At 45.3% G+C, this 22,741-nt stretch overlaps 1 protein-coding gene across 1 annotated transcript in view; it reads left to right on the top strand.

The window, feature by feature from the left end:
* Positions 1 to 22,149, top strand: part of GFRA2 (GDNF family receptor alpha 2) — a 150,406-nt gene extending 128,257 nt beyond the window's left edge. The window contains exons 5-9 of the mRNA XM_007950792.2: positions 3,602 to 3,711; positions 4,515 to 4,655; positions 8,321 to 8,493; positions 21,121 to 21,174; positions 22,027 to 22,149. Coding sequence (XP_007948983.1) covers positions 3,602 to 3,711; positions 4,515 to 4,655; positions 8,321 to 8,493; positions 21,121 to 21,174; positions 22,027 to 22,149 — 601 coding nt within the window. The remainder of the gene's footprint in view (positions 1 to 3,601; positions 3,712 to 4,514; positions 4,656 to 8,320; positions 8,494 to 21,120; positions 21,175 to 22,026) is intronic.
* Positions 22,150 to 22,741: the final 592 nt, after the last annotated feature.

Genomic DNA, 22,741 nt, shown 5'->3' with positions numbered 1-22,741 from the left:
CCAGCTTGGTAAAGTAGAGAGTAAGGTAGAGGGAAGACCCTCAATGAGCTGGATTGACACAGTAGCTGCAATGATGGCAACGATTGTGAAGATGGTGCAGGACCGGGCAGTGTTTCATTCTGTGGTACATAGGGTCATTATGATTTGGAGATGACTCGAAGGCATCTAACAACAAATGTACCTCTTGCCTGGAGCAGTGGGACCTGGCAGAAAGGCATCTCCCTTGTTGTTGAAGGTTCTGAGTTTGATTCCTGGCTCCACTGCTAAGTAGCTCTTTGATCTTGGGTGTCTTTAGCTTTCTATGTCTTAGCTTCCTCATCTGTAAAATGGGATAATAATACTAGCTCATTAGCTCTCACAGAGGCTTTGTAAGGATTAAGTTGTAAAAGATGGATGTGAAAGCACCTTTTAGGCTATAAACAAAGAGTACTTTTTTTTTTATTAATTTAATAAATAAGATTAAATCTTACAATAGTAAGTGACTCCTAAGGTCACTCAGCAAAGTAGGGGCAGACCTGGATTGAGAATGCCTGTCTCCTAACTCTCAATAAGGTGCTTGTGGTCTTACATCTCCTGAACTTCTCGACTTTCATGTGCTGAAGGGACCTGAAAGAAATGAGGCCTCCTTGGGGGTAAATACCTCCAGAAGGTTTCCTCCCTGTCCCAGATCTCCATTCCCTAGGGCCATGGGCCCCTAGCAAACCAGAATTTTTCTGGTCATGGGTGGGCAAGGTCAGGATCTGGTGGGATACACTCTAGAGTCTTCCCTCCTGATCTCCTTATGCTTGCTTTGTGGGCATTCTTCTCGCAGTAGGCACCAAGTTCCTTCCCATGGAAAGCTTTTGTTCTTCCTCCTCTAGCTTTCCGAATCTTTCTCAGTTTCTGGGTATGTCTTTCTGGTGAAGTGAGTTCCTTTATGTGGCCTTTAGCCATAGTTCTGTGAAAATGGGAGCAAAAGAAAACAATTTGGGAGATTTATCCCCCTGGGTCCTGAGGAGTTGTTACAATTGCCCTTGTTACAGTTGCTCTAGTTCTTTGGAGAAACTTGCTACTTTTACCCAAGGAATAAGCCAGTTCCTGCTGACAGAAAATGCCAGCTATCATGCAAATAGTTGGAGACACTTGTGAGGGGATCGGTCAGTTTAGTCCAGTGAGGGGATTGGTCAGTCTGCTATGAAAATGGGATGCATAAAATCCGCCTAGTAGGACTGAGCAACTTGCCTATATAAGCAGACATTCCACAGACATATGAGGGGGAACCTCACTACCATCAAGAAAAGCCTGGAGCATAGTTTGTCCTTTGGACCCAGGGTCCCTGCCCTGAGAACCTCCTAGACCCAGAAGACAGAGAGAGCTGTAACACTGAAAACAGCATGAGATGGTGAGAGGCAGGAGCAAGCATGGTAGAGTCCAGTGGCAGAGAAACAGCAGCAGCAGAACCAGGAAACCAGTGCAAGATGGCATTGCAGGTTTTCTGGCTCATGGAGCAAATCGGCTACAGTGGGCTTGCCAACCCACAAAGCACAAGGGCTGAGTATCTTCAGGCAGGAGTCCTTCTGGCAGAGTGGAGTGCCTCCAAGAACTTGTCAGAAGAGGTGAATGGGCTTGCCCACCCATGGAGCAAGAGAGCTTAGGGCCTTCCAGCTGGGGGCTTGCTGCCAGAGCCTCTGGGCACTTTTCAGGGGAACCAAAAGAGCTGTAACACTTTCTGAAGCAGGGCAGGTGCCAAGAAGAGGCCTGTCTTAAGGGCTGAGAGGTCTGTCTTGAGGGAGCATGCCTGGCAGAGAGAGAGAGAGAATGAGAGAGAGAGACAGAGAGAGCAAGCACGTGCACATGAGTAAGCTGTATCCTACACTAAAGAAGGGAGGGATGTGCTCTTCACTTTGGGGGAACCTTTCAGACCTTGTTTGTGTGTTTCCTGACATTGATCCTGTTTCTGTTACTTCCATGTTAATCCTGATCCCATGTTACTTCCCTAATAAATCATTTAGCTGAGTATGGTCTGTGAGTTCTGTGAGGCTATTGCAATGAGTGTTCAAACCCAGCAAAGAAGCAGAGAGTGATTTGGGGAGGATAGCTGGTGTCAGAATTGGTAAAGGTTAAAAAGTGGGGAAATGTCTAACCTCCACCTCATAGGAATCAGCTTTGGGCTGATTCTGACAGTGATTCTCATTCCTCCTGAAGTTAGATGAGGTCTGACACTACTTCTGCCACATTTTACTAGCCACCTGTTGTTTTCTCAAATGAAACAAAGTTCCAGTGAAGAACTAGGGGAAGGTGACTTTGTGGTTAATTTTGGGCTTTTCCACCATGGGTGTTGCCTACAGGGAACTTGTTTTTTTGTGCTCTTGATGCATCTTTATGGTGTAGAAAGAGCACAGGCAAGGGAGTCAGATGACCTGGGCTCTGGGCCTTCTCTATCTATCGCTAGCCCATTGGATTACCATAGAGTTCTCATTGAGCACATATTTATTAAGTTGCTATGATATGCCAATCATTGGGAGAATATCAGTGGATGAGACATTAGTACTCCCTTCTTGAAGCTACTGTGAGATACAAATGCTGAGATACATGAGGAACACTTGGCAAAGGGCACTAACCTATAAGGGGTAATTATTATTATTATTTGACATGGTGAGGAGGGGTATCATCCTGCCCCTAACCAGGTTGATCATCACAGTCTCTAAGGAGCACTAGGACAGGAGGAAGAAGGGATTGCCATGCATCTTCGACTTGGATGTCCTATGATCCATGTAACCCTCCCGATCTAGGCCCTGTACTTGGGGCAGGGGTGATAGACTAGGGTTTAACACTGTCTGCCTTGAAGCAGCCAGCTCATCATCTAGTGGGGAGCACAGAGCTATGAACAAGTCGTTATAAGGTAGCATTTTAGGTATCATTGTAGAGGAATAGGTGATATGTTATGGGCTCTCAAGAAGAAAAGGTTAATTCTACCTGAGTAAGATTGGGGAAGGTGGCAGAAGAGTGACAGGTGTCAGAAGGATCCTCATGCCCATAAAGATGTCTTATACGAAAGGTATTCTTCTTTTACTTTATTGGAGGCTAGCTCCTTTGACCCTCAGATGGATCCTGTGATGTAAACTGGGGCAGTTATTACTGGACCCATTTTGCTGATGAGAAGAGTGATGCATTGAAAGACCTGGGCAAGGTCATCCGAAAGTGTGATCAAGCAGGAGGTGGAGCCCACTTCTCTGCCTTGTTTCTAGGCATTCTCTGCAAGACCCTCCAGGTCCTTTTCATGTTCTTTTGACTAAAAGATACATTTTGAGTGAGGTGTTTCTAGGCCTTTGAGTTCTTTTTGCCAGTCAGTAAGTAGGTATTTCCTAAGCCTTGAAATATGCTTGGCACTCTGGGAAGTCTCTATCCTTAAAGAACTCATGGCTTGGTAGGGGAGGCAAGCTGCTTGTCCCCCCAAAACATGGTTACCCCACTCTTCCTGTCCCCCCTTCTCTCTTTCTGGCTTCCTCTTGCCCTTGGAAGCTGCAGAATAGAGATGCTCAATCTCTGGCTGTGTAGAGAAGGGCAGGAAAGCTGCCAGACTCAACTTGTTTTCTCCTTTGGGTCTTCTCCCTGACATCAGGTCCCGGCTGGCAGACTTCCATACCAATTGTCGAGCCTCCTACCAGACACTCACCAGCTGCCCTGCGGACAATTACCAGGCATGCCTGGGTTCCTACGCTGGCATGATTGGTAAGCATCTCCCCTGAGTGCCTGGGGTCACAGTGACTCCTTATTGCCCATGTCTTGGTGGGGCAGAGCTGAGGCCCAGCTCTGGGCTAGCAGATGGATACAGCCTGATTTTGCCCTTCCGTGCTACAGATTCAGATGGAACTACAATGGGAAATCAGAGGATAGACTAGCCTTTATTGAGGAGGGGAGTCCCGGCTTTTTATAATAGGGAGAGGAGAGCCCCAGAGGCCTTAAAAAGACTTTTAAAATAATAATGAAAGGTAACATTTACTGCATGGTCATGGTATTCCAGAGTTCTGGGTTAAGCAATTTATATGGGCTGTCTTATTTAATTCTTACAACAGCTTTTATTGGTATTTCCATTTTACAGATGAGGAAACTGAGGCTTAGAGAAGTTGAGTAGCTTGCCCTGGTTTGCATAGCTAGTAAATGTTGGCACTGAGACCAAACCAGGATGTGAGCCTAAGTCTCCCAGATTCTAGAACATACTCTCTTCTTGTTAGCAAAGGAGAAAGCAAGGGTCCCTGCTCTGGAAATGGGCTTGTGAGTATTTCCTCAGCCTTCCTGGTGATGAGGAACCAACATCCTCTCTGTCTTTGGCCCCACTGCCCCTTGTTGCCCTTTAAGGTCACTGGGATGGTAATGCTCAGAGGTAGGGTTGTGAGTTGGAATATACGTGTGCTTGGAGTGAGAGGGAGTGTGGAGGGTACCCAAATTCTGCCCTGTTGTGCCTGGGATATAGGGGCTCAAAGGGAAAAACTAACTGTTCTTCTCTCCTTTTCCTCCCCTTTCTCCCTGCCCAGGATTTGATATGACACCCAACTACGTGGACTCCAGTCCCACTGGCATTGTAGTATCCCCCTGGTGCAGTTGTCGTGGGAGTGGCAACATGGAGGAGGAGTGTGAGAAGTTCCTCAGGGACTTCACTGAGAACCCCTGTCTCCGTAAGTCCGGGAATGTTCTCCCATTCCCAGAAGTGACTCATGCCTCTCCTGCCCCAGGAGGGACCCTGAGAGTCTAGTCGTAACCCTCATCCATTGGGATAAGCAGTGATATATACATATAGATGTGGTTGTTGTTAGCTGCCATCAAATTGGCTCTGACTCATAGTGACCCTATGTACAATAGAACAAAGTACTGCCCGGTCCTGCACTAACCTCACAATCTTTGCTATACCTGAGCCCATTGTTGCAGCCACCGTGTCAACCCATCTTGCTGAGGGCCTTCCCCCTTTTCGCTGACCCTCCACTTTACCATATAGATAGATACATTAAAAACCCATTGCCATCAAGTCAATTCCAACTCATAGTAATCCTATAGGACAGAGTCGAACTGCCCCATAGGGTTTAAACCAAAACCCAAACCAAACTCACTGCCATCAAGTCATTTCTGACTCATAGCAACCCCCATTGGGTTTCCAAGGCTGTAAATCTTTATGGAAGTAGATCACCCCATCTTCCATCCATGGAACAGCTGGTGGGTTTGAACCACTGACCTTCCGGGTAGCAGTCAAGTGCCTTATCCACTATGCTACCAGAGCTCCTTACAAGGCTGTAAGTAATTTTTTTTTTGAAAAAAAAAAAAAATTACTGTGATTTGGGTGAAAGTTTACAAAGCAAATTCATTTTACATACAGCAGTTCATACACATTTTATTTTATGACATTGACTACACTTCCCCACAATGTAACAGCTCTCTTCCCACTTCCTTCCTGTAGTTACCTCTTCCCCGTGTCCTTCTTTCATACTTATTTCTGTCCCCTGAGCTATCTCCCTGTGCAAACACTGCCCTTCTGTTCTCCGACTATTGATCGCTCTAAGGAGTGTATCTACCTGATATAAATATTCACTCTATATACTTGTCTGTCTGGAAGCCATAGGAGTGAGTTCAGTTTGAGACTTGAAGGATAACTAGAGGTCATAGTCTCAGGGGTCTCCTCAAGAGGCTCTCACCAGATGAGTAAACCTTTTTGTTTTTTATGATTTTGAAGATTTTTAAAAATACATTTTACTGAAATATAATTTATGTACAGTGAAATACACAAAACTAAAGTGACATAGGTCAAGGAATTTATTTATTTTTATTTTTTTGCAGTGTTCCCTCCCCTCCCTTCCCATTCCTGGTAACCAAAAAAGAAACCTGGTAAAGAAAGTATCCTTTCATATGTCAACCTTTCCTTGGCTTTTTCCAGTAATGAACTAATACAATATTTGTCCTTCTGAGATTGACTTATTTCACTCAAGGCTGTAAGTCTTATGGAAGCTGACTGCCTTATCTATCTCCCATGGAATGGCTGGTGGGTTTGAACCACTTACCTTTTGGTTAACAGCTGAATGCTTTAACCACCACACCACCAGAACTCCATATGTGTGTGTGTGTGTATATACAGATATACACACTTATATATGTGTACACATGTACATGTATATGTGTATATATACAAATATGTATGACTTCTATACCATATGTGTTGCTTATAGGTAGCGTGGTTTTTGTGCTCTTAGGCATTCATACCAGAACTCTCAGTATTCTAGTCTCAGTTTACCATCAGAGGCCTTAAACTTATGTCAAGTCTTCTGTCTCTGGCTGAAGATTTCTGGCCTGTCATCCTGAGAGCTTCAGCCCTCTCATGAGGATCTCTCACTTCTCCCTTTAAGGACTGTCTTTCCCTTTGGAATTGATGACATTCTTTTAAAGTCATCAAGCTCCTAAATCAAAGTCTAGAGAGAGAGAGGTTAGCTATAGTCAAACTGTGTCTGTCTTTGATCTTTCCAGTTTGACACTCATTGCTATCCCACCCATTTGAAGACCTCTTCTCCTTCTTCTTCCCTTTATTTTTACCTCCCACCCATCTGTCTATCTGTCCTTTCTATATGGCACTGAGGATTTGGAGATACAAGTTACAATCTCTGTCAGTCTGATGGAGGTAAGCCATCAGGAGGCCAGCCAGCAAACACAATATGGGGCAAGCACTGATAGAGTGGAGGTCAGCATGGGTGCCTCAGGAACCCAGGGTGGGGATGACCAGGTCAGTGTGGAGGAGAGAGGTCCTGTACTGTTTCTTAGAGAGTGTCCATTGATCAGCTGAAGAGGCAAGAAGGGTACCCCAGTCCACCATGGGCAGAGTACAAGACTCCACAGAAAACCACGGTGGATTGAGGGGACTGGAAACCATTTAGCCTTGCTATAGCATTGAAGGGGAACTCTGGTAGCATAGTGCCTAAGGCACTTGACTGCTAACCAGAAGGCTGGTGGTTCAAACCCACCAGCCACTCCTTGGAAGAATGGTTGGGCAATCTACTTCCGTAGTGATACTGCCTTGGAAACCCAAGGAGGGGTCGTTATGAGTTGGGTCCGACTCAACGGCACATAACAACACAACAACATAGAACTGAAGAGTATCAGTGTGAGAGAGTTACCCGGACAGATAGAGTCTTCATGAAGGGCCTTGCAGACCAGAACGAATTTGGATTTTATTATTCTGTAGGAGGTGGTAGGGGTGATGTAGGGATTATTGAAGGGATTTAAGCAGGGGTTGTTGGGATAAGATCTGTATTTAGAAAGCTCATCCTGGTTGAAGTGTGGAAGTTGGGGGTATGGGTCTGATTAGTAACTCAACACAGAGATTCCAATCTGAGGCTGCTATAGCTGTTTGTGGAAGAGCTCAATGAAGACTATGAGCCAGAACTGTGGGAAGTAGGATGGAGGAAAGAGAGAGAGTGGATAGATCTTTAGGAGGTAGGCACCACTGGCTGCAAGTGGGTGGTTAGGGAGGTATTGTGGGTAGCCCACAGGCTTCTGACTTGGAAGACTTAGGTAGACAGAGATAACATCTTCAAGACTGCAAATACACAGGGGAAAGCACCGTTGGAAATGGTAAGAAGAGATGCCGAGTTCAATTTTATGAAACTCAATTATGAATTTGAGGCATGTGTGGGACATGGAGGTCAAGAATTCTGTAGGCACTTGGTTATAGGGTTGAGTCTTCAGGACAGCTTTGTGTAGCCATCAGACCAGTTAGTCCTCAGTGAATTAGTGCTAATTGAAAGTGTGGGATTGCATGAGAGCACCCAGATAAAGTGTATGATATGAAGGAGGGGAGAGTTGAATTTGGGGCTGTTGGAATGCCAGCAGAGAATAGGGGCCTGCAGTGGGACACACCTGAGGAGCCAAAGGAGCCAGAAGAACAAGTGCCTAGAGAGTGAGGGGTAGGGAAGGTCCTGAAGGAGGATGTGGTCTGAAGCACTACATGCTATTCAGATGGCAGCTTTCAACATCCCTGGCATGACTTGCTGACCCCTTCTGGGCTTCCCATTTCTCCCATCTTCTTATTTTTCTCCTTCTTTTCTTTTCTACATTCCTTACCATGTGCATTTCTTTCTATTGTGGTTTTTCTGTCTTTTTCAACTTATATCTTGCTATTTCCTTCTTGAGATGTGAGACCTTTGTAGGTAACTGAAAGGGATTGTCAGCAAAATTTGGATATGCTACATTCTGCCCTCAGTTTCTGTACTGTTGCAGGGTAGGTAGTAGTCAGGGTAGGAGCAGGGGGAAACATGGTGGAGGTAACCCCTGATTTCTCTGCATTGGTTTGCTCTCTCCCCTCCAGGGAATGCCATCCAGGCATTTGGCAATGGCACAGATGTGAATCTGTCCCCTAAGAACCCTTCATTCCAGGCCACCCAATCCCCTCGGATGGAGAAGATTCCTTCTTTGCCAGATGACCTCAGTGATAGCACCAGCCTGGGGACCAGTGTCATCACCACCTGCACTTCTGTCCAGGTGAGGAGGCTTGGATATGAAGCAAAGGAAATAGAGAAAGGGACAGACTGAGAGCCTAGAGGAACACTGTGATATCAGAAGTAGGCGGGGAAAATTACTGACCTAGAGGTCAGGGACCCAGGAGGTATGGGAGAGCTTGGGGGGGGCAGTTTTTCACTTAAACCTGTATCTTGAATGTATTAAATGCCTGTCTGTCACTGTGTTATGCTAGATACCAGGGGAGTAGAAGAGAAATGTAATGTTGATAGTTGTTAGATGCCATCGAGTCAGCTCTGACTCATAGTGATGCTATGTACAACAGAATGAAACACTGCCAGTCATGCACCATCACAATCTTTCCTATGCTTGAGCTCATCATTGCAGCCACTGTATCAATCCATCTTGTTGAGGATCTCCCCCTTTTTTGCTGACCCTTAAAGATTTACTGCCTCAAAAATCCAAAGTAGGTCACTATGAGTTGGAATCAACTCGATGGCAGTGAGTTTGGTTTTGGTTTTTATTTTACTTTACCAAGCATGATATCCTTCCCCATGGACTGGTCCCTTCTGACAACATGATCAAAGTATGTGAGATGAAATCTGGCTATTCTTGCTTCTAGGGAGCATTCTGACTGCATTTCCTCCAAGACAGATTTATTCGTTCTTCTGGCAGTCCAGAGTATGTCCAGTAATCTTCATCGACACCACAATTCAAATCTATCAATTCTTTGGTCTTCTTTATTTATTGTCTAGCTCTCACATGCATATGAGGTGATTGAAAATACCATGGCTTGGGTCAGGCACACCTTGGTCTTCAAAGTGACATCTTTTGCTCTTTAATAATTTAAAGAGGTCTTTTGCAGCAGATTTTCCCTGTGTAATATGTTGTTTGATTTTTTGACTACTACTTCCATGGGTATTGATTGTGGATCCAAGTAAAATGAAACCCCTGACAACATAAGTGTTTTCTACATTTATCATGATGTTGCTTTTTGGTCAAGACGTGAGGATTTTTGTTTACTTTATGTTAAGGTGCAATCAATACTGAAGGCTGTAGTCCTTGATCTTCATTAGTAAGTGTTCAAGTCATCTTCACTTTCAGCAAGCAAGGTTGTGTCATTTGTATATTGCAAGTGTTAATGAGCCTTCTTCCAACCCTGATGCCACATTTTCTTTATATAGTCCAGCATCTTGGATTATTTGCTCAGCATAGAGATTGAATAAGCATGGTGAAAGGATATTTCCCTGACACACACCTTTCTTGATTTTAAACCATTCAGTATCTCCTTGTTCTGTTCAAATGATAGGCTCTTGGTTTATGTACAAGTTCCTCATGAGCACAATTAAGTGTTCTGGAATTCCCATTCTTCTCAATGTTATCCATAATTTGTTATGATCCACACAGTCAAATACCTTTGCATAGTCAATAAAACATAGGTAAACATCTTTCTGGTATTCTTTGCTTTCAGCCAAGATCCATCTCACATAAGCAATGATATCCCTCATCCTATACGGTCTTCTGAATCCAGCTTGAATTTCTGACCATTCCCTGTCAATGTACTGCTGCAACTATATTTGAATTCTCTTCAGCAAGATTTTATTTGCGTGTGATATTAATGATATTATTTGATAATTTCCACATCTTGTTGGATCACCTTTCTTTGGAATAGGCACAAATATAGATTTCTTCCAGTTGGTTGACCAGGTACCTGTCTTCCAAATTTCATGGCATAAATAAGCGAGCACCTACAGTGCTTCATATGTTTGTTGAATCATCTCAGTGGGCATTCCATCAATTCCTAGAGGCTTGTGTTTCACCAATTCCTTCAGTGCAACTTGAACTTCTTCCCTCAATACCACTGGTTCTTGATCATATGCTACCTCCCGAAATGGTTGAAAATTGACCAATCCTTTTTGGTCCTTTCATTTTCCTTTGATGCTTCCTGCATTGTTCAAAATTTTGTCCGTAAAATCCTTCAGTATTGCACTTCAAGGCTTGAATTTTTTCTTCAGTTCTTTCAGCTTAAGAAATGCCAAGTGTCTTCTTTTCGTTTTCCAATTCCAGGTCTTTACACATTTCGTTACAATTCTTTACTTTGTCTTCTTGAACTACCTTTTGAAATATTCTGTTCAGCTCTTTTAATTAATCATTTCTTCCATTTGCTTTGGCTACTTTCTATTCAAAAGCAAGTTTCAGAATCTCTTCTGGCATCCACTTTGGTCTTTTCTTTTTTTCTTGTCTTTTTAATGACCATTTGCTTTCTTCATGTATGATGTTCTTGATGTCATCCCACATCTCGTCTAGTCTTCAGTCATTGGTGTTCAATACATGTAATCTCTTCTTCAGATGGTCTTTAAATTTGGGTGGGATATAATCAAGGTCATATTTTGGCTCTCATGGGCTTGTTTTAATTTTCTTCAGCTTTAGCTTGAACTTGCATAGGAGCAATTAATGGTCTATTCCACAGTCAGTCCCTGGCCTTGTTCTGACTGATGATATTGAACTTCTATATCATCTCTTTCCACACATATAGTTGATTTGATTCCTCTATATTCCATCTGGTGAGATCTACATGTATAGTCTCCATTTATGTTGCTGAGAAAAGGTAGTTGCAATGAATAAGTCATTGATCTTTCAAAATTCTGTCATGTGATCTTTGGTGTCATTTCTTTCACTAAGGCCATGTTTTTGGACTACTGATGCTTCTTTAGCATAGTGCCTAAGGCATTTGACTACTAACCAGAAGTCTGGTGGTTCAAACCCACCAGCTTCTCCTCGGGAGGAAGGTTGGCTAGTGATACTGCCTTGGAAACCCAAGGAGGGGTTGCTATGATTTGGATCTGACTCGATGGCAGTGAGTTTTTTTTTTTTTTTTTAATGCTTCTTTGTTTCCAACTTTTGCATTCCAGTCATTAGTAGTTATAATACATCTTGATTGCATATTTAGTCAATTTTAGACTGCAGAAGTTGGTAAAAATCTTCAATTTCTTAATCTTTGGCTTTAGTAGTTATTGAGTAAATTTGAGTAATAGCAGTATTAACTGGTTGTCCTTATAGACATATGGATGCTATATTCTTCTTCAACATGTCATTCTCACCATAGAGACCATACGATCGTCTGGTTCAAGATGGCTAATACCAGTCCATTTCAGCTCACTAATGCCTAAGATATTGATCTTTATGTGTTCCATAACCCATTTACAATTATTAAATGCCTGCATACACTATATTCCACTAGATTCCAGGAGGACACAAGAGAAATATAATAGCTACCATTTATTAACCATCTGTTAATCACCAAGTAGTGTGCTAGTAGACTTACTAACTATCTTATTTAGTCCTCACAGCAATGAGGTGTTAGTGTCTGTTTTACACACAGGAAACTGACCCAGAGAGGTTAGGTGACATACTCAAGATCACACAGCTAGTTAGTGGTGAATTCAGATTTGAAAACTACATATGGCTCCAGAGCCCATGGCGTTCATTTGTTTGTCCATCCATCTATTCATCCATTCACCCATACATCTAACATGTATTACATGCATTATCTATGCCAGGTATTATTGTAGATGCAAGGGATACTTTGGTGAATGAGATATAAGAAGTCTTGGGTTTTATTGTCCTTGTGGTCTTGTGGAGGGTTAACAATTAAACCAGCAACCCCAACTATGATGGGGGGAACACATGGCATTGTAGAGGCACATCATAAGCCACCCCACTCAGCTTCTCTCTCTGTTGAGCATCCCTGCCTTATATCATACCATTTGCTAAAACAGGTTCTCTGTTTAAGAGACTGGTTCTAGGCAGACCACACACACACACACACATTCACATGTGTACACACACACATATACACACTCATGCCCCCTATTACAGGGAATTTAAAAGAGCATCTAATATAGAATATCAGGGAGATTAGAGGAGGCAGGAAACAGTTGGGTGTTGGGTGGTGGGGAAATGGTTTAGACAGAAGTTGGTACTTGAATTTCCTAAGAAAAATTGGTGTGGTTTGAAAGACAGTCAGTAGGGGCACAACCCATGCGTAGGTGCAGGGAAGGGAACTCCTGGACATCTGTGAGACAAAGAAGGCACTAGTCTGAATGGACTGACAAGTTAGTTGGGATCAGCAGTAGGCATTCACAATGCCAGGAAGAGGGCTTCAGCAGGGACCAGGTCTTGTGGAAACATTCATATCTCTACTGAGCACCCATTGCTGGTGCTGGTGCTGGTGCCAGGCCTGGTCAGGGAAGCCCCCTTCCACCTCCACTTCCCCTCCCTTGTGAGCTCCCCTGCTCTATAACAGCTGACCTCCAAGTGTTTTCATGTAGGGCTAAGCTTGCAGCCTTTCCATGCCCTGCTACCCTCAATTAGGCCGGCCCCTCCTGATTTGGGATGAGATCCCAGTGTCACCCTTGGGCAGCTTCTAATTATACTGGACATGCTTGAGTAGCTGCCAGCATGGGGCTTGGGGTCCTATTCCACAGACAATCACCAGCTCAATTTCATGCTACAGTGGTGGGCAGCTCAGCTGGTCAGGGCTGTGCTACCTGTCTGGTGACCATGTCAGTACTCAGGGTGGTCCACGTGTCCCTCTGGGCCCCAGCAGCTTCCTTCATGTCACCTCTTCACCCCTGCCCCTTGGGCTGGCCTACCTGGGGAGATGCTGACTCAGCAGCTACCGGATCTTTCCCAAGGCTCTCACTGTGATTTATCACAGAAAAATTCACAGCCATGTCTTAGTGCCTGCCTCCTCACCAACCTGATGGCCTGATGACTCTGCAGACTTATCTTGTTTCTTTTTTCTCTTAGCAGTTTGGTAAACTATCACTCTGTTTCTTTTAGCCCCGACTGATTTTCTGCAAACTTATTGTCTGGGGACTTGCCTTAATTTTAGTTTGATTCCAGTGCAAATAATGGACGATCTGTATGTGAGAAAAGGTATATGAAAGTGCTTTGTAAACTGAAAACCGTGACACAAATGTTAGGTTTTTTAACCCTCAGGGGCTGAGGAGGTTGCCTGGTAGGTGGCTTCCACAGGTTTGGCCACTCTAGGCCTATTAAGTAAGTCATTCTGTGGGCAGGACAACCAGGGACAGCCATCCCAGGAGGAACAGAAGAGAGATCCTCAAGGGATGGCCCCACCCACCATTTTTCCCCAGGTTCCTTTCCCATAGAGATGGAAGGGTAAGATTCTTGATTGTGCTTTCATTGCTGTCTTTTTAATGAACACCTGGTTAGTGCCAGGAATGTAGAGTGAATGAGCCCTAGTCACTGACCTCAGCTCAGCTGGAAGCTGGTGGGTGTAGATTGTCCTGTTCCTCAGCTTTGCTAGCTTGGTGTGTCTCTGATTGAATTAATGAGTTTGTGATGGTGTTGTGAGGCCCTTGGGAACTATGGGAACCCATGGAAACCCATGGTTACAAAAGGGAGTCCCAAGTGAGGGCAGAGACTGGAAACTGAGACCTAGATGGGAGAGAGGGTGGGGGAGGCTGTGTATCCTGGGTGTCCCCTGAAGAGAGAGGCAAGATCATTTTACTTATTTCTATCTTTCCTCCTTGCTTCCATCCATACTGTCTAGACCCTTGGGAAAGTTTTAGGACCCCTTTCCCTGACCATGAGATGCTGCTAGCATGGAACTTGTGGTCTGTACAATTTCTGTATGGTTTCTGGTGTCTAGAGATCTCCTTCCCAAACCCTGGAAACCTGAGGCCCAGCAAGGGCAGTAACTTGTCCACAGACATATGGCTGGTCAGTGGTTGAGCAGGGTCAGGAACTCGGGCTTCCTGAGTTCAGGCCCAGGACATTCTCTTCTGGCTCTGTTGTGCTGTTTTCTCCTTCAGTCTTCTCCCCCAAGGACATTCCTACGGCGGGGCAGGGCATTCCCACTGTGAGGCTGCTGAGCACAGATGTGGGCATCTGTGGGGTACCGTAGAGGAGCTAGGAGCTGAGGAGGCCATGAGTTGCTCTGTGTCTGGGCCTGCTTGGTAGGCTATGCTGGTATCTTTGTTGTTGTTTCTAGTTCTGCTTCTACTCCTGGCTTTGGCTTCCTCCTGTAGTGGCCCTGCTTGCCTAGGGCTCTCCTTGAAGAGAGTCTAGCAGGATCGACAAAATGATTTCTTCCGGGGCCTTCTGGCCCTGCCCATATATATTCTGCATATGTTTCCTTATAATCCTCTCCTTCCCACTGGTCTCTGGAGTGGGAGACTCTTTAGGAGGCAGGTCAGTTTTGGACACTTATGCAAAGCCCTTTGTTTCTGAAGCTGCAAGATGGTCCTGTTGAAAGGCCTTAGGAATGGGGTCAGCAGGATGCTGGGCCATTCCATTTGTTGGTGCCTTTCACTGAAATGCCCCTTCATCTTCTCCCTTCCTCCCCTCACCCCTTCTATCCCTCTGCCTGGTGGGTCCTACTCAGATGTCATCATACTTTTGGCATGATCTTCCCTGATTCTCCTAGGCAAAGTTGCCTCCTATATTTGGGCTCCCACTTTGCCCCATTTGAGTATTTGCCTCCTGTGCTATGCTCTCCAACACTAGGTGAGTGTCCCTCAAGGACACGATCCATATCTCACTCTTCTTTGTGGCCTTCTACAGCTAAGTGCACAGTGCCTGGAACTTGGTGGTGTTATTGCAGTTAGCTCCCATCAAGTTGGCCCCTAACTCATGGTGATATCACACACAATGGAATGAAATACTGTTTGGTCCATGCTTGTGATTGCTTGCAGACTGGAGCATTGTGATCCATAACACTTGGTAGGTGCTCTATAAAAGTTGAGTGAAAAATCCCTTGTCCTAATTCATTTGATTTATTGGAACTTACTGTTCTCCATTCTAGGACAGGGTCTGTGTTATTGGTTCTCCATTCTAGGACAGGGTCTGTGTTATTGCTTGCAGGCAACTCTTTATTCAGCTTTTCTCTATCCCAAGACATATAATGGGTACCTTCTGTGTGCATGATGAAGGAGTCTTTCTATCAAGGACGTGGATAAATTGATTAGAAGGCTTTTTGGTAGTATGGCAGGGCCTGGTCCAGGGCATACAGTGGGTGTGGGTAGGAAGACTGGCAGGGGTTTAGTGCTTTCCCTGGGCACAGTCTGTTTGCATTGACATTTCCCTTGGGCTCAGAATGCTAATATTCATGGTCTTATCATATCAACTGAATCCCAGCTTTCCTGTGGTGCTCACTCAGTGGTGCTGGGAAGCCCTCATAACACATATCCTACTTTGCTTTCCTTGTCTCCACAGATTATTTCTGCTCTCACCCTTGAGACTGCCAGTCACATCTTGGGGGTGTTAAAGATGAGTTTGGAGGGGTTTCCTCAAGGTCTCCTCATCACAGGCCTGCAACAGATTGAGCAGCCACCTCTTTCTCCTGCCTCATCCTGTCTGGTTTCTTGATGAGCCTCTTACCCTGTATACAAGCTCATGGACATCAGAGCATGGGAACTGAGAGACCAGTTAGTATTTTGGGATGTCTAGTGGGCATACATTTCTGAATTACAATTATGACTTGTTTAAAAGCTGTGAGAGACAGTTTTTGTAACTTGGAATGCATTCCTTCTTTCCTTCCTTCCTCTTGCTCTCTCATTCATTTATTAACTCATCCTTGCATTCATTCACTTATCCAACATAAATTATTATTGCATTGCTACTGTATTCCAGGGACCTCTGGTAGCATAGTGGCTAAGGCACTTGACTGCTAACCAGAAGGCTGGCGGTTCAAATCCACCAGCCACTCCTCGGAAGGAAGGTTGGGCAATCCTACTTCCGTAGTGATACTGCCTCGGAAACCCAAGGAGGGGTCGCTATGAGTCGGGGCCGACTCGACGGCAAATAACAACAACAACAACAAACTGTATTCCAGTCACTGAGGCTAACAAGCTTAGTAGCTGAGTACCCTGGTCTTCATATTAGTAGCATGGGCAGGATTCACTCTCAAATAATTATGAGGGAGAAAATGATTGGCACACCAAGAAGACCTTTAAAATGTCAAGGGGATCCAGAGGAGGGAGGGACTGCTTTGAACTAATGGAAACAAAGGACCCTTGGACAAGGTAAAATCTGCTGCTAGGCATGAGAAAATAGGCAAAGATCATCCTTTTAGAAGTGTCTATCAGAGAGGCCTCTGTTCCCAAGGAGTTGGAAGGAAATTACTGTCTTCTTCCTCTTCCATGCTCACCTCTGAACCCATACAACCCCTAAAGCCCATGCTGGCACTTTCCAGAGCCTTGCTGGTCTGGCCGAGGGGCTATTGACTAGGTATATGTGTGACTATGTAAAGATTTGGAATTAGGGTTGGAGTGAGTGGGAGTGTCCCAGGCAGAGGAACAAGCAGGAGCAAAGACAGGGAGTCAGGAAAGTGGAGAGTATGTTGAGTCGGGGTCTGCACATTGTGGGCTGCTGGCCAAACCTGGCCTGCTGCCTGTTTTTATAAATAAAATTTTATAGGGACACAACCACATCTTATTGTTTACATATTCCCTATATACTTTAGGCAGAGTTGAGTAGTTGTGATGTAGACTGTATGACCAGCAAAGCCTAAAAGATTTCCTGTCAGGCTCCTGATTGGCATGCCAGGAAGACCAAAAAAGTGTCATGTTGTATGTATAGGAACAGCAAATATGTATGGAGAGTAATATGAAGTATGTGTTTGGGAAGGACAGGGGTTGAAATGAAATCTGATGACTAGGCTGACATAGTTAATGTTGAGACATCACAGAAGGCTTTTGACCAGAACTGTGGGTTAGAAGGATTCATCTGACACCAGGTGGAGGTTGGTGGGCAAAGGATAGAGGCTACAGAGACAGGGAGAACTGTTAGGAGATCTTTGCCATGGTCAGAAGTAAGAAATGAGCTAGGGTGGTAACAAAGCTGGTAAGGGAGGGGAGGAAGAGGTGGGACTTATGAGGGTGAGTGTATGCAGAAGCCATGGGCCTGGTGACTGACTGTTGGGGTATAGATGACGGAGGAGTCCCTGGGGCCTTGGGGTTTGAGTGTGGGGCCAGGAACAGAAGTAGGGATGCAGGAGAGAGTCCACAGTTCTTGCTCACAGTTTTCCCATAGATACAACACCAGACTTAATCTCTACTACCCAGGCTAGACTAGCAAGGTGTTGGGAATTGCCAGTCTGGGCTTTGGATGTGGGTAGGGTCAGAGGTGGCCAGGGAAGAGGAGGAAGACAGTTTCCTTCCAACTCCAACAGGGACTTCTCTGGAGACATTTATAAAATGATGGAACTTTCCTTGCTACAGTCCTCCTTCCATTTCTTCCATTTCCCAGCTGATGTCTCCCAGTGCCACCTGCATAAGCTAGTTCATTAATGCTTCTGATGGTGGCCCACAGCCCAGTTCAAGCAGTTATCTTTTCCCATAGAGTCCCACTCTGCCCCCACTTGAAGTCAGGGAGCTTTGCTATTTAGAAGCTCTGTTTCCTGCTATGCTAACATCCTAGGCCTGTTACATTTGGGATTGTGTAAATCCACAGACTCTGGGTTTACTTCAGGTATAGAGCGGCTCAGAGTGGGCAGGGAGAGGGGCTGGAGTAAGCCATATTCTATGTTCCTCTTGACCCTTCCCATTGGAGTCCAAGGAAATCAGGGTGAGATAAATGTCAAAGGCAGCTTTAAAGGGGAGCACAGCCTTCAAGGACAGCCTGAAGTCTGGGGGGTTTTAGGAAAAGAAGGTGCCTCTCCTTTCCTCCTTCCATTCATCTGACTGGTGTGGAGGTAATTGTGTGGATGTGTGAGCCCCCCAAGGGCAGGGCTGTGGCTTATTCATCTTTGAAACTCCTTAGGGAAGATGTGTGTGTGTGTGTGTGTGTGTGTGTGGTGATGGGGCAGTTGGCAGTCCCTGAGTTAAGGGTGAAGGAGGGAGGAGGCAGTGACTAGGGAATGAAGAAGTGAATGCGAATGACCTATTTTTCTCTGCATTTCTACTTTAAGACAAGGTCAACAAATGGGCAATCACCCCAACTTTTGTGTGCTCAGGACTGGGCTACAGGCCTCAGGCTTGCCATCAGGAGAGGAGACTGACTGCAGCTTCGTTGTCTGCTCTGTTTTCTGAAAGTCAGATGGAGGGATCTGCCTGGGGCAGAGATTTCTTGTGCTTAGATTCCCCAGCTGTCATCGGCTGCATAGTTGGCTATAGGAACCAGGGTAGGGCACAGGAGACTGGGTCTAAGCCATACTCTGGACCCCAGGCCATCAGATTACCTGGACTTCAACTTGCAGCCTCCTTCCCTGCCCCTGCATAGGTTTTCTGGTAGGCCTTGCCATAGGATGCAAACTTAGTGTGGCTCTGCTTCATGCCATGTGGAATTAATAAGCCCTTACATTTGTACAGAGCTTTGCTATGCCCAATGCAGCATCTCATTTAGTTTTTACAGTAGGTCTGTGAGGTAAGATTGTCCATCCAAATTTAACAGATAAGAAAACTGAGGCTCAAATAGATAAAGTGACTTGATAGTCACAGAATGTCATTGCAGACAGGACCTTAGAGGTCATCTAGGTTAGTTGTTTTCTCAAACATTATTATTTTTTTTAAAGCAGTATAATCTTTTCTAAAAATAATTTTGTGCATAAGTCCAGTATATAAAACAAAAATGGAGCTGCTTTGGTTGAAGTGAGGGTGCAAACCTGGGATCTCACCCAGGCTGTTTGTCTTGTTGCTGTTGTTGCCATTGAGTCAACTCCAACTCATGGTGACCCCCACATGTGTCAAGAACCTTCATAGAGTTTTCAACAGCTGACTTTTTGGAAGTAGATTGCCAGGCCTTGCTTCTGAGGTACCTCTGGGTGGACTTGAACCTCCAACCTTTCAGTCAGCAGCTGAGTGCTTTAAACTTTTACACCACCCAGGGACTCCAATTGTAGATAAGCCTCTATATTTAGTGCGCACTATGGTGAAATAGAAGGAGCTCTGGTGGTGTAGTGGTTAAGGCATTTGTCTGTTAACCAAAAGGTTGGTGGTTCAAACCTACCAGCTGCTCCACAGAAGAAAGATGAGGCAATCTACTTCCATAAAGATTTACAGCCTTGGAAACCCAGTGGGGATTGCTATGAGTCAGAGTCAACTCAATGGCAGTGAGTTCTCTTTTGGTCTGGTGGTAAGATAGGCATACAGAAATAAGATATAGGCCCCAAAAGGAGAACAGTGACAAACCTGCACTATCTGAAACAATTATAGCAAGAAATGATGCTGGGGATAAATAGGGCTGGACTGTGTGCTATGGACTCCTGCAGGCCATGACAGCACTTATCTTGCAGGAGCTGTGAGGAGGACAGAGAGATGAGATTGAGCGATGGCTGGTGAAGGGGAGAAGGTAGGGCAGTCAGATTGAAGATGATGATGATAGTACAACCTCTGAGATGCTCATGGCAGTGGTTTCCCAGAACTCTGGCCAGAGGTGTGCTTGCTCCTGGGAAGTAGAATCCAGTCCTTAGGGTCTTAAGGCCTTATAGCACATGCCCTTTTGTAGAGGGAAGCATATTGGTGGGTGGGTTGGGTCATATCTTGGCTTGTGGAGAAACCTGTGCTATGGTCTTGAATAGGATCTTCATGGTTCCATTCCCACTGCACTAATCATCACAGAAGCCTTATCTCCACCCCAAGTGGTGACTATGCTCTTGGATGGGGTCTCTGTGTGACAAATGAGGTTTTGTTTAGCTGACCAGATGCCATGGTTTGCAGATTGCCTATAATGTCCGAGAGATTATTGATACTTCTACTCTAACACAATGATGTGGGCATGATTTCTTGGGTTTTCCAGTTGCTTCTGTTGTCTAGACCTTCATTGTAAGTGCCTTGGGAACTAAACCATTTGAAGCCAGGATAGAAACACTGCATTCCCAGCTAATTCCCATGGATCATTATTATTATGGTGATAACAAGACTGTTTTTCATGCACACTCTCTGCTCCCTCCATCCAAGTGATTATTCCAGGGGTAGAGAACAGTTGCACCAAGCCAGCCTTCCTTTCTCATTCCTCATCTTGTCTACAGACCTCCCAGGTGCTGTATATCTGTTTAGGGTAAGAATGGCCAACACCTGCCACGACTGCCAGGTATCTGCCTAACATGTACCAGTGGCAGACATCACTAATCAACCACAGCTCTCTTTCCCACTGAACCCAGGTAAGGGCTCACAAGCTTTCTCTATATGTCCCTCCAGTAGCCATGACAGCTTAACTGGAGCTGGCCCTCTGATGCCTTTTCTGATCTGTGGCATTGTTTTATGTATGCATACATGTATCTAGTAAAACATTTACTGAGTTGCTATTGTGAGCTGGACACTGCTTAGTGCAAGGAAAAGAAAGTATGATTCCTGCTTTTTGAGGAGCTCTGAGTAAGATAGATGGACATGTGAATATCTTATTACTACAGAATGCCATATGATGGAGAGTAGAGTCTTGAGTTATGCACTCCACCTGCCCAGAAGATAGAATCTAATTGCTGAGGGTGTCAGAAAAGGATAGGGGCCCGTTGGGCTGCACGAGAACTGAGTCAGTGCTGTTCACTTTGTACCTTGTACTTAGAGATGCTAGAGGTGAATGTCAGAGCCAAAGAATGTTGAGTCTCATCTGAGTTTGTGGACAAAGCCTGGCCAAAGACCCAGCTCCAGAGACCCATCCTTACTCGTGCCTTCTCTCCCACAGGAGCAGGGCCTGAAGGCCAATAACTCCAAAGAGTTAAGCATGTGCTTCACAGAGGTGAGTGACAGGCAGAGTGGTGGGGCAGGGGGAAGGGGTGCAGGAGACTGGGCCAGAGGGGACTGTTTCCCAGGTGAGTCATTGAGCCCCCAAATCCCATTGCAGGGCTGGTCCTAGCTGAGCTTCTGGCCCACCTGGATCTGGGTGGGCTCTGACCAAAGACTCTCCCATGTGCTTTCTTACTCTTTAAGACAAATTTATTGAGCACCTACTATGTGATGGTTCCTATGATGTTTAAGAGATACAGACATGGAAAAAGAAAGTCTCTTCTTTAAGGAATCCCCAGTATAGAATTACAGATATGACTTATAGACCTAAGATGATAACTTAGATGAGAAGAAAAGGCAGTGCCAGATTCTACAGGACAGAGAGATCCAGGGAGAGATATACAAGAAGGCTTCCTGGAGGAAGAGGGATTTGAACAAAGCCAGGGAGAACCTGTTCTCTCTTTTCTCTCCTCTCAAGAAGCAGATTTTTGTGACGCTGAGAGCATCTCCTTCTTGAGATGTTTATCCAATCTCCCCACTTATTGAAACGTAGATCCTCTCTTTCCTTTGGTAGAGTCAACACTATTGCCGAGATGAGAGCTCATTTTCCTGGGGTCTGCTACCCTCACAGCTTGGACTCATAAGTGACAACATGTTTCTTTTAGTTCCTGCACCTGCCCCTGCTCCTTGAAATCCTGGTTCCACATTCAGAGGGCAAAGGAAAATCCTTTTGGGTCAAAAGAGAAGGCAGAAGCTTGGGGACTCCAATTCCTAAGTCCTGTTCTTTTTCTGCTCTCAGCCATTCTGACTTTGTTTTATTTTGTTGTTGTTCTCTTTGTTTGTGTCCCTTCTCCTGTGGACTCAGCTCACTACAAACATCATCCCAGGGAGTAACAAGGTGATAAAACCTAACTCAGGCCCCAGCAGAGCCAGACCGACGGCTGCCTTGACCGTTCTCTCCTTGCTGATGCTGAAACTGGCCTTGTAGACCCTGGGAACTGTACTGGAAGATTTCTGGAAGCTTCACAAACCAGAAACACCCGCCTGACAAAATGGAAACACACACACATACACACACACACACACACTCCTTGCAAAAAAAGATTTTTTTCTCCACTATGTCTCTGAACTTGTCTCCTCCCAGGTTTCTTCTCTGGAGAAGTTTTTCTAAACCAAACAGACAAGCAGGCGGGCAGCCTGAGAGAGCGCACCTGAGGTCTCCAGGCAAGGAAACCCAGCATCAAGGAGGGCAAGAGGGTCCAGAAATGCCCTTCATTTTCTCCTAGTGGTTTCTCTCTGAATGCTTCTGAAGCAAGAGATCAAGATGTGACCCCTGAGGCCGAGGGAACTTGTGGCTGTGCCCAATGCAGGCTGGGGCAGGACAGTGCAGCTGCTTTCCACCAGCTGCCCACTCTGGGGACCTGCTGAGACTGGCAAAGGGGATGGTCAGAAGGGCCACAAAGCTGGCCACTAGGGGTTCCAGGTGGGCTCCTTCAGCACCTCCTCTTGACTTCAAGGATGAAATTGGTTTCACCCTCCTCTCTGCCCTCCCCAGGCTGGGCAGTGCAGGTCCTAGTGGG

The sequence above is a fragment of the Orycteropus afer genome, unplaced genomic scaffold (genome assembly GCF_000298275.1).
Source record: "Orycteropus afer afer isolate SDZICR_OR568_19922 unplaced genomic scaffold, OryAfe1.0 scaffold00289, whole genome shotgun sequence".
In the NCBI taxonomy this organism is placed as follows: domain Eukaryota; kingdom Metazoa; phylum Chordata; class Mammalia; order Tubulidentata; family Orycteropodidae; genus Orycteropus; species Orycteropus afer.
This window is presented reverse-complemented; position numbering and strand designations above follow the sequence as displayed.